Source organism: Trachypithecus francoisi, unplaced genomic scaffold (genome assembly GCF_009764315.1).
Source record: "Trachypithecus francoisi isolate TF-2019V2 unplaced genomic scaffold, Tfra_2.0 Lachesis_group20, whole genome shotgun sequence".
Lineage (NCBI taxonomy): Eukaryota > Metazoa > Chordata > Mammalia > Primates > Cercopithecidae > Trachypithecus > Trachypithecus francoisi.
The window spans coordinates 46,466,716-46,478,178 of NW_022681466.1; the positions used below are offsets into that span (position 1 = coordinate 46,466,716).

General features: G+C 48.7%; 1 protein-coding gene across 1 annotated transcript; it reads right to left on the bottom strand.

Moving 5' to 3' along the window:
• Positions 1–457: 457 nt before the first annotated feature.
• FNDC8 (fibronectin type III domain containing 8) lies at positions 458–9,667 on the bottom strand. Its single transcript, XM_033184174.1, has 4 exons — positions 9,345–9,667; positions 3,765–4,140; positions 1,549–1,785; positions 458–905 (listed from the first exon to the last, which is right to left on the bottom strand). Exons 1-4 carry the CDS (start codon positions 9,551–9,553, stop codon positions 753–755), a joined length of 975 nt encoding a protein of 324 aa, XP_033040065.1. The 5' UTR covers positions 9,554–9,667; the 3' UTR covers positions 458–752.
• Between the last annotated feature and the right edge of the window lie 1,796 nt (positions 9,668–11,463).

The following is an 11,463-nucleotide window of genomic DNA, read 5'->3' on the forward strand; positions in this document are numbered from 1 at the left end:
CTGTGCCCTCAGACTGTACCAAGCCTGGAAAGTTCTCAAGCCCCCAAACTTTTGATGAGGAAACAACACAAGAAGCTTAAATGATTAGCCCGCGCCCTCACGTCCAGTAAGAGGAAGAGCTGGGATTAAACCAGGCCCTTCCCCAAAGCTTATTGTGTACTTTGTACCACATCCCTTCCTCCAGAGCTCAAGCTAGTTTGACAGCTCATGGGCCACCACTTCTGTCCATGACAGCTATTTCTGTTTTCTTCTGGTGTAAGAGGCTTTTAGTCTTACAGCACCAGTCTCCCTGCCCCTGTCCCCCGCCCCACTGGGGAAGGGGTGATGGCAGCATCCTATTGCCTAGCTGCCTGTTTTCCATCTCCCTACTCATGTAGAGTCCGTCCTGGTGGAAGCTAGGAGGTGGGTGTCAGCCAGCCGATCTGAGGCTGGCTGCAGCATAAAGCAGATTTTAGGGTGCTGGATGGCCTGCAGTTCTTTAATAAGGGACCTGGACCCAGCCCAGATTTGGGGGAGGACAGAGTCTAGCAGCTGTGGGCAGTGGCTGAGCCTGGCCACTGGGATGTCTCCAGGTGAATGGGGCCCCTATCTATCTAGCCTTGGCCCCAGCCCAGGGGTGGGGTTCCCATACCACTCTGCCAGGCCCTTGGGCCCGCATGGTGCTGGTGGTACGGTAAGTCTCATGGTTCTGGTTCCTAAGGGCCCGGGGCCAAAGCTGAAAGTTGGTGAGGGGTGTCCTGGGGCCCTCCCTGTTAATAGGGAAATAGGTATTCCAGATCCTCCAGCCTCCGCATCTTCACCAGCCTGATGGACACGATCTTTCGCTGGGGTTCCTTGCGCCGCACGGTGATCTGGATGGGGTCGTTCTCAGGGAAGCTGCTGAAGTCAGTGGGCAGGGTTGCAAACTGAAGTGAAACAAGAAAACCCTTCAGAATTCCTTCCCAGATCTGAGCCTGGCTCTCTTTCTCTATCACCTCCTTTTTTTTTCTGTCTGCTAACTCAGACCTATTCTAAACAGCCTTTATCCAACCTAGCCATTGATGCAGGAAACAGGTACAAAGATGCATGACTCAAGCCTGTGCCTCCTCAGTTATGGGATGTTTCCAACCAAAGGGCTGTGTGTACTCAGGCCTCGATACCCCTGTACGCCTACCCACAGCCGGCTGTTCCCTTCGTCCCCCTTTAGCCTCTTGTCTTCTCTGTTTCTTTCAATGCCCTTGACATCCCAGCCTACTCATAATTATTGGCATTGAGTTGCAGAGTCTAAAAACCAATGGCTTTGGAAGGGGAACATTATAGTGATGTTGAAAAATACGTTCGTTGAAAAATAGGATGTTGAAAAATGCATTCCTAGTGGGCCCCAGAGTGGCTTAATCTGTAAACCTCCCAGAAGCATGCATCCCGGAATTGATGCTTCTTGATCCAGGCAGAAGGAAAGCTAGCCAGATGAGACATGTGGGTATAGGGGTGTTCCCAACCTCCAAAGCCCTGGTTCCCTGGTTTGGGACTTCTCTCCACCCCCAAGGCCCCTCTTTTCCCAGAGCTTACTTTGTAGGGCTTGCACCACTTCCCCACCCCAGCTGTGTTGGCTGCACGGACAGTGAGGCAGTAACATGTGTTAGGCTTCAGCTCCATCAGCTTGACAGTGGTACCCAAGATCTTGTTGAAGATCCATGGATGATTCTTTGCCTTGGGCAACTCATTCTCCTGTGTCTCGGCCACCTCCTGTAACAGGACCTGGTAGAAACTGACCGGCTGCTTGCCCAAGGCGTAGGTCCAGGAAATCTAGGGGAAGAGAGAGCCCCAAGGCTTCCTCATATCTGTCCTGTCCTTCCTGTCCCCTCTCCCTCCCAACTGGGGTCAGGATGTCCCACGCCCATCCCCTGCTCCTGCTGGGACCCAGGCAAGTCAGATGGAAGGTGCAAGGTACTGCAGCACTGAGTGTGGCAGCCCTGCCCCGCAGCATGTGCTACTCTCCTGGGCAGCCCCGCCCACTCGTTCCGTATTTCTTCTACACCAGGGTTCCCAACCCTTGGGTCATGGACTGATAGCAGATATCCTGTGCAGAACTGGATAGCACAGCAGGAGGAGATGAGTGGGTGAGCAAGCGAAGCTTCATCTACATTTACAGCTGCTCCCCATGGCTCACAGTACCGCCTGAGCTCCGCCTCCTGTCAGATCAGCAGCGGCATTAGATATTCACAGGCGAGTGAACCTATTGTGAATTGTATGGGAGGGATCTAAGTTGAATGCTCCTCATGAGAATCTAATACCTGATGATCTGTGACTCTCCCATCACCCCCAAATGGGACCCTCTCGTTGCAGGAAAACAAGCTCAGGGATCCCACAGTTTCTACATAATGGTGAGTTGTATAATTATTTCATTATATATTACAATGTAATAATAATAGAAATAAAATACACAATAAATGTAATATGCTGAATCACCCTGAAACCATCTCCCCAACCTGATCCATGGAAAAATTATCTTCCATGAAACCAGTCCCTGGTGCCAAAAAGGTTGGGAACCGCTGTTCTAGACTCTGTCAGCTGACCTTAGAGATCTTCTTAACAACTAGGTCCAGAGAGGGCAAGTGACTGGTCCATCATCACACAGCAATTAAGTGACAGCCAGGGTTCAAACCCATAGCCCCAGAGCCCATACACTTTGTACTACAATGGTTGCTAAGCCTGGTTAAGCATATCAGGGAGGATTTATAACTGCAGATTTCTGGGCCTGCTGCCTCCTGTCTGGTTTCTCCTCCATCTAGGCCAGTGGTTGTCAAACTTGGTGTGCATTAGAATACCCCGGAGGACTTATTAAAAGATAGATTGCTGGCCTCCGCCCCAAAAGTTTCTGACTCAGGAGGCCCAAATGTGATGGAGGGAGGTGAGAATTTAAATTTCTAACGATTTGCTGAGTGATGCTGACACTGTCCATCTGGAGAGCACTTTGAGAAACACTGCTGTGGGCCATCCAACAGTGGAATTCCAGGCATCTTCCCAAGATACAGCTCGAATTGCTTTCATCATCTGATGTGAAGCTTTGTACAAAGCTGTTCCCTGTTAGTTACAGAAAAATCTATAAAGCATCCTAACAATGGAGTACTCTGGAAGATGACCCCAGACTAACATTCCCCATCCTGACTCCTGTCTTCACTTCCCATAGTGTAGGACGGTGTTGTTCAGCATGTAGCCTACGGACTGGCAGCACCAGCATCCTCCGCGAATCTGTTACTAATGCAAATTATTAGCCTTCACCCCATACCCTCTAGGGAGGAGGCCTAGGAATCCCGAGGAGCCTCACTTGATCCCAGCTCCTCATCCAGGGCTTCTCACGCTTTCCTGTTCCTACAGATCACCTGCCATCTTGTTCACATTGAGATTTCCTCCCATATTTTCCTGTGAGCTTTTGCTAGGGTCCGCCCCTCCAGGGAATGCCTTCCCTCCTCCACCTCTAGATGTTTACGTGCTACCTCTGCTTCCCAGTTCAGATGTTACCAAAACCCACCAAGCTTATTCCTGCATCTGGAAGTAATGTATGTTTCCTCTGAATTCCTAGTGGCACTTGGTCTGAACTTTTCCTACAGCACTGAACCCTTTCTGTCTTGCACTGGAGATTTTACAGACACGTCCTCTCCCTTCCTAAACCATGAACTTGAGGTCGAGATGCAGGTGGCAGGCACCTTTTCACTACCCACGGAGCTCAGCTCAGTGCCTGGCACAATAAGCCTCTGCTGAACGCATGAGCAAGGGAAACGCACCACAGCTGTGGAAGTGTTGACAGTGTGCTCAAAGATGAAGGGGGTGTCCGGCAGGTCCACAACCACAGAAGATTCCGAGTGCGTTGAGGAGGTTTCTGTCTCCAACTCAGGGTTGTCAAGGTCCAGCAGGCCCCTCGTGGCCATTTGGCACTTAGATGGGCATGGGCAGGGGCCGAGGGCCAGGTCCTCCTTTTCTGTATTCTTGGCCATCGGGGAGAAGCTGAGTTTGTTCAGCTCCCCCTCCAGCATCCCTGCAAAGAAGCTGCTGTTGGGCTGGGTCACAGCTAATTTGATGGGGTTCAGCAAGGTGGATGAGAAGGCAGAGATGCTGGTGTCATCAGAGCTGCAATCTGAATCATCTACTGGCATCGGCTTCCTGGAGCAAGACGGGAGACAGGTAAGTCAGATGAAGGAGGCCACCCCAGCCCGTTCCACCTGAGGGCTCCTGAGGACAGGCCTTGGGCCTGACTTACCAGTATGCCCAGCTATTTGCAAACAGCTTGGAACAGCCTCATTGCTCTATAGCATTGCATCAGACTCACCAGGGCACTTACTAAAAATGCAGACTTTTAGTCTCTGGTCCCCAGTTAGCATGGGACTAGGGAATCTGCATCTTTAACAAGATTCTGGCTGGGCACGCCGGCTCACGCCTATAATCCCAGCACTTTGGGAGGCCAAGGCGGGCGGATTACTTGAGGTCAGGAGTTAGAGACAAGCCTGGCCAACATGGTGAAACCCTGTCTCCACCAAAAACACAAAAATTAGCTGAGTGTGGTGGTGGGCGCCTGTAATCCCAGCTACTTGGGAGTCTGAGGCAGGAGAATTGCTTGAACCTGGGGGGTCGGAAGTTGCAGTGAGCTGAGATCACACCACTGCACTCCAGCCTGGGCGACAGAGTGAAACTCTGTCTCAAAAAAAAAATCCTTAGAAAATCCTGATGCAAGTGTTCTGAAAATTACAATTTAAAAAACACGCTAAAATGGCAAGTCCTCCCTCCAAATGGGGTGCAAATGCCCCAGGGAATAACCACAAAGATCTACTGGGGTATGGAAGTAATACATTCAATTTCACTAATGTTTATTAACTATTGTTTAAATTTTGAAGGAATCACTAATATTTACTTACATTTTAGTAGCATTTAATAATACCTATTAATATCTAGCATGTAAAATTAACAGGAATACAAATACACATACGGGCCAGGTGTGGTGGTTCACACCTGTAATCTCAGCACTTTGGGAGGCCATGGCGGGTTTATTACCTGACGTCAGGAGTACAAGAGCAGCCTGGCCAACATGGTGAAACCTTGTCTCTACTAAAAATACAAAAAATTAGCTGGGTATGGTGGCGGGTGCCTATAATTCCAGTTACTTGTAAGGCTGAGGCAGGAGGATCGCTTGAGCCCGGTAGGTGGAGGGTGCAGTGAGCTGAGATCGTGCCACTGCACTCCAGCCTGGGCAACAGAGCAAGACCTCGTCTCAGAAATAAATAAAATAAAACAAATGTACATATGTTGGGGTGGATGCTCAAAAACTTTTTTCTTCCACTCTGAATTTTTAAAAATTATGAAGTATTTTAGACTTATACAAAAATATTAAGAATATTATATTAAACCTCCATTTACTCCTCATCTAGCTTTATTTTAAATTGTGTATTTACTATTCAATGTGTGTCTCTATAGGTTTCTTACACATTTATGTTATCTCTAGGCAAGATCTATTATTTTTCACGTTTGTAGATGTATAAATAAAATATATTATTCAGCACATATCCATCTGCAACTTGCTTTTTTCACTCGACTTTGTGCTGACATTCATCTATATTGACACATGTAGCTCTGGTTCAGTCATTTTTACTGTTATATGATTTTCCATTACACGGATATTTGTTTTTGTTTCGTTTTTTTGAGACAGGGTCTCCCTCTGCTGCCCAGGCTGGAGTGCAGTGGCGCAAACTCCTGAGCTCAAGCCATCCATCCACCTTATCCTGAGTAGCTGGGACTACAGATGCACATCACTATGTCTAGCTAGTTTTTGTATTTTTCTGTAGACGCAGGGTTTTGCCATGTTGCCCAGGCTGATCTCGAACTCCTGGGTTCAAGTTATCCTCCCAAAGCGCTTGGATTATAGGTATCAGCCACTTTGCCCGGCCTATATGGATATTTGTTTTGTTATCAATTATTTGCTATTACAAAGAAAAACCTTGTACATGATCCCCATCACTTAATTTTTTTTGTTTTTACTCTCTTTGTTTTTTTTTTTTTTTTTTTTTGAGCCAGATTCTTGCTCTGTCACCCAGGCTGGAGTACGCTGGTGTGACCTTGAGTCACTGCAACTTCTGCCTCCCTGGCTTAAGCGATTCTCCTGCCTCAGCCTTCCCAGTATCTGGGATTACAGGCCCATGCCGCCACATCTGGCCAACTTTTGTATTTTTAGTAGAGATGGGGTTTTACCATGTTGGCCAGGCTGGTCTCAAACTCCTGACCTCAGGTGATTTGCCCACCTCAGCCTCCCAAAGTGCTGGGATTACAGGCATGAGCCACTGCCCCCAGACAAATAAAAATATATATATATTTTTTAACTGATGAAGAATATCAAGCCAAAAAGTTTGGCTTTCAAATCTTTTTTTTACCTTTACCCAAAGTAAAATACACTTTCCATGGTAACTTAGTACGTACAGGTATATATACACCTATAACTAAAACAAACATTTCGCAGACCAATACTTACTCTGTGTGCAATGGGCTCTGGAATTTCCAATTATATTATAGTTTATTTATTTATTTATTTGTTTGTTTGTTTGTTTGTTTTTGGGACAGAGTCTCACTCTGTCGGCCAGGCTGGAGTGCAGTGGTGTGATCTCAGCTCACTGCAACCTCCCCTCCTGGGTTTGAGCGATTCTTCTGCCTCAGCCTCTCAAGTAGCTGGGACTACAGGTGCGACCACCATGCCCAGCTAATTTTTGTATTTTTAGTAGAGAAGGGGTTTCACCATGTTGGCCAGGATAGTCTTGATCTCTTGATCTCGTGGTCCGCCTGCCTTGGCCTTCGAAAGTGCTGGGATTACAGGCGTGAGCCACTGCACCTGGCCAGTTTATTTTTATCATAGTGGTCTTCACCAACTAAAAGGACTTCTTGACCCATTAATAGGTCACAATCCACAGTTTGTGGATCCCTTACTCCCAGCCAGCCTCCCACGTCTTGGTTGATGAATGGGCCAAGTTTTTCCTCCCTGAGTTCCAGCCTCATCAGCCTCCTCCTGAGAAATCCTGATTAGCCCAGACCCCCTATGCTAGCCCTTGGTGGACATTTGGAATAAATGATTCCCCCACCAAGGTCTTTTGTAGACTGAAGAGTCTGGGTATTAGGCTGCTAGGCACTGGCTACATGCTGAACATCTCCTCCTCCTGATGTTCACAATAGCTCTGCTGGATGGGTGTTAGCCCCATTTGGCAAATGAGAGGTTGAAGGTCCCTGATCTTTTTTTTTTTTTTTTAAATACAGAGTCTTGCTCTGTCTCCCAGACCTGTGGCCGGAGTGCAATGGCAGAGTCTTGGCTCGCTGCAACCTCCACCTCCCAGGTTCAAAGGATTCTCCTGCCTCAGCCTTTCGAGTAGCTGGGACTACAGATGCGTGCCACCACGCCCAGCTAATTTTTGTATTTTTAGTAGAGATGAGGTTTCATCATGTTGGCCAGGCTGGTCTCAAATGCCTGACTTCACCGCCCGCCTCAGCCTCTCAAAGTGCTGGGTTTACAGGTGTGAGCCACCCCATCTGGCCTCCGATCTTAATTAACTTGTCTAAGACCATAAATCTCTAAGTGGCAGAAGTTGGATTTGAATTTGGGCTTCGAGCCCAAGATTCCCAGTATACCATGAAGTTTCCTACAAGTATCCATCACTTTAGCCATACCTGCTCGCTTATGGGCACTTTCAGGAACGGACACCACATCCCTCTCATAGAATCAAGACCAGCTATGTAGTGTGTGGGGCCCAGTGCAAATTGAAGTACACTGAGCCCCTTATTCAAAGATTATGAATTTGAAGATAGTAACAGCAAAGTGTTAAACTAAGCACAAGCCCCTTGTAAGTGCAGGGCCACGTGTGCATAGGTCTGTACAGGTCACTCGCCCATAAAAATACCCTGCATGAGGCCAGGCACGATGGCTCACGCCTGTAATTCCAGCACTTTGGAGGCGGGTGGATCATGAGGTCAGGAGATCGAGACCATCCCGGCTAACACGGTGAAACCCCGTCTCTACTAAAAATACAAAAAATTAGCCGGGCGTGTGGTGGGCACCTGTAATCCCAGCTGCTCAGGAGGCTGAGGCGGGAGAATGGCGTGAACGCACGAGGCGGAGCTTGCAGTGAGCTGAGATCACGCCACTGCACTCCAGCCTGGGCAACAGAGCGAGACTCTGTCTCAAAAAAAAAAAAAAAGAAAATAAAAGAAAAGAAAAATACCCTGCATGTAATTCCCCCAGCCCACATCACCCTGCACCACCACCCCTTCACTGGCTAACTCCTTTCTTTCCTTGGAGACTCAGCTCAAATATCACTTCCTTCAAGAAGCCTCCCTCAACTGCACCCAGTCTCAAGCTATACTAAGCCCCTCTGGTCCCTCAAGGCATCCTGTCCTGGCACTTACCAGACTATGCTGTATAATTCTCGTTATTGCATGATCCCCGTCCTTTCAACCCTGACCTCCACACGTCAGACTGGGAGCTCCTTAAAGGCAGGGACTGTGCTTTCCAGCTGTACGTTCCTAGAACTTCAACACTGGGCCAGACACCTTGCAGGTGCTCAAAGAGTTTTGTGGAATGAAGTAGAGGAAACCCAGACTTGGTGAGGAGGAATAGCAAAACCCAGTCCGAAGGAAGGCAGGCTACTGGGGAACAGTCAGGTAGATGAAGTTACCAAACAGGGAGAGTTGAGGAAGAGGAGCCATGGAGGTGTTGGGGGTTTGGTGATGGTGAGGACCACAGCCAGACAATGCAAGACAAGAGCACTGTCAACAAAACTGACTAATCCAGGAAGGCCTCCTGGGGTGGGAGCGCCATATGCCTCCAAGAAGTGATTTGGGGCTTAGGAATACACACATAGATCCAACCTGCTCACACACTGTTCTCTGGGAGTCAAGGAACTGGGTTGTGACAAGTCATGGAAGTACAGCTTCTTTAAGTCTCTCTGCCCAGCCCCCGGCTCCAGCCTTTCTTAGAAACTATAGGCACAGTGGCTCACACCTACAATCCCAACACTGTGGGAAGCTGAGGCGGGAGGATTGCTTGAGCCCAGAAGTTCAAGACCAGCCTGGACATGGTGAAACCCTGTTTCCACACACAAAAAAAAGAAAATGAAAATTAGCCAGGTGTGGTGGTGGCTCATAAATAGTCCCTCTTACTTGAGAGGCTGAGGTGGGAGGACCACTTGAGCTCAAGAAGTCAAGGCTACAGTGAGCCGAGATTGCACTGCTGCACTCCAGCCTGGGTGACAAAGCAAGACCCTGTAAAAAGAAAAAGAAAAAAAGAAAAAGAAAAAGAGAGAGAGAGAGAGAGAGAGGAAAAGACCAGATTTGTGTCTTACGGTAGGTTGATGGTATCATCCTCCAAGAAGTTGACCAAATTGCCCTTTGAGGAAAGTGGGAGTCCTTTGGTAGTGACGGTCTGGTTCATAGACTTGGGGTTTGGAAAGGGTTTTGGCAGTTGGTCGAGGGCATTCATCATGTTGAAGTTTTCTTTCTTCAGTACAGCCTCCTCCCCATCTCCCACTTGATGGAGTGCCTCTGATGCCATCTGGTTTGTTTGGGATGACAGCCGTCACTGTGCAGGACAACCCAGCTGACCAGAAGCAGAGAGAAACTGTGGTGGCAGTGGCCCACCTTTAGTCTGGGCAGGATGTGGGTGCAACAAGCTGACTTCATAATCATCACAGAGTGTAACAATTACGGACCAGCCTCCCCCCTTGATTTGAGGCTACTGCTGTCCAGCTAGCTATGTGGCTGGCCAGACCGAGGGCCAGTGTGACTGAGAAGCAGCATCATGAGAGGGGTAAAACCAAGGAACAGACTGCATGAGCCCTTGGGCCCCTTCCAGCTCTAATACTCCATGGTGAGAGCAGCTCTGCCCTTCTCTGAAGATCTCAAAATGCCTGACACCTGTGCCCTTCAGCACCGCCCTGCGAAGGAGAAGAAGGATGGTGAGAGACGGGCACGGGATGTAGAGGATGGCGGTGTGGCTCTGAGAGATAGGCAGTATTGGAAAGTGTCTATTGGGGAGGGAAACTTTGTCCGTAGATGCTAAGGCTCTCTGTCCTGAAACCACAGGCGGCAGACTCCACTGTGCCCAGTAGGTTAGGGAAAGGGAAAGCCCAGACGGTTCATAGGGGTTCATGGCTCACATATGATCAGACTTCACTGCTAGAATTCTAAATGTGCTACACCGACACTCCCAAGTACCTTCCTGTGTGGCAGGACAATGGTGGCTGTTGCAGCAGGATACAGAGATGGGCCACACGTGATCTCTGCTCTCAGAGAAACCATGTTACAGTAGGAAAACATGTACACAGCTTCATGGGTGGGGAGGGGAGCTGTTAGAAAGCACTGGCTCTGCAGTCAGATGTGGATGTGAAGTCCAGCCCTGTGCTGCCTAGCTGGGTGACCTTTGGCAAGTGACTTAACCTCACCGAACCTCAGTTTCTTCATTGGTGAAACAGGGATAAAAAATAGCGCCTTCCTCATAGATTTGTGATGAGATAACCATGTACAGTTTTATTTCTTCCTGTGGATGAGGCAAAGAACATTTAAAAATGCCAAATAATATATTTTTGTGTGTGTTATATAAAACTAAGGTTTTCTGCCTTAAAAAATACATAAATAAAAAATAAAGGCCAGGCACGATGGCTCACACCTGTAATTCCTGCACTTTGGGAAACCAAGGCAGGAGGACTGTTTGAGCCCAGGAGTTCCAGACCTGCCTGGGCAATACGGTAAAACACCGTCTTGTAGAGGTGAAACCTCTACAAAAAAAATACAATAATTAGTTGGGCAATGCGGCGCGTGACTGTAGTCCCAGCTACTCAGGAGGCTGAGGCAGGAGGATCGCTTGAACCCAGGAGGTGGAGGCTGCAATGAACTGAGATCTCACCAGGGCACTCCAGCCTGGGCGGCCGACCGACACCCTGTATTAACCAAAACAAAACAAACTTTTGAAAAACAGACGCAGGTGCCCCTGGGTGCTTTGCTGCTTCTTGGCACCTGTGGTATAATCTGTAATGATGTGATTTCTGCGATTCCTTTTCATTGTCTGTCCCTCACTCACAGGTAAGCTCCCTGGGGTTAAAGGCGGGTCGTCTTGGGTCACATTTTGTCCCCAGCGTTTGGAACGGAAATTGGCACACAGAAGGCTTTTTTTTTTTTTTTTGAGACGGAGTCTCGCTCTGTCACCCAGGCTGGAGTGCAGTGGCCAGATCTCAGCTCACTGCAAGCTCCGCCTCCCGGGTTCACGCCATTCTCCTGCCTCAGCCTCCAGAGTGGCTGGGACTACAGGCTTCGCCACCTCGCCCGGCTAGTTTTTTGTATTTTTAGTAGAGACGGGGTTTCACCGCGTTAGCCAGGATGGTCTCGATCTCCTGACCTCGTGATCCGCTCGTCTCGGCCTCCCAAAGTGCTGGGATTACAGGCTTGAGCCACCGCGCCCGGCCACAG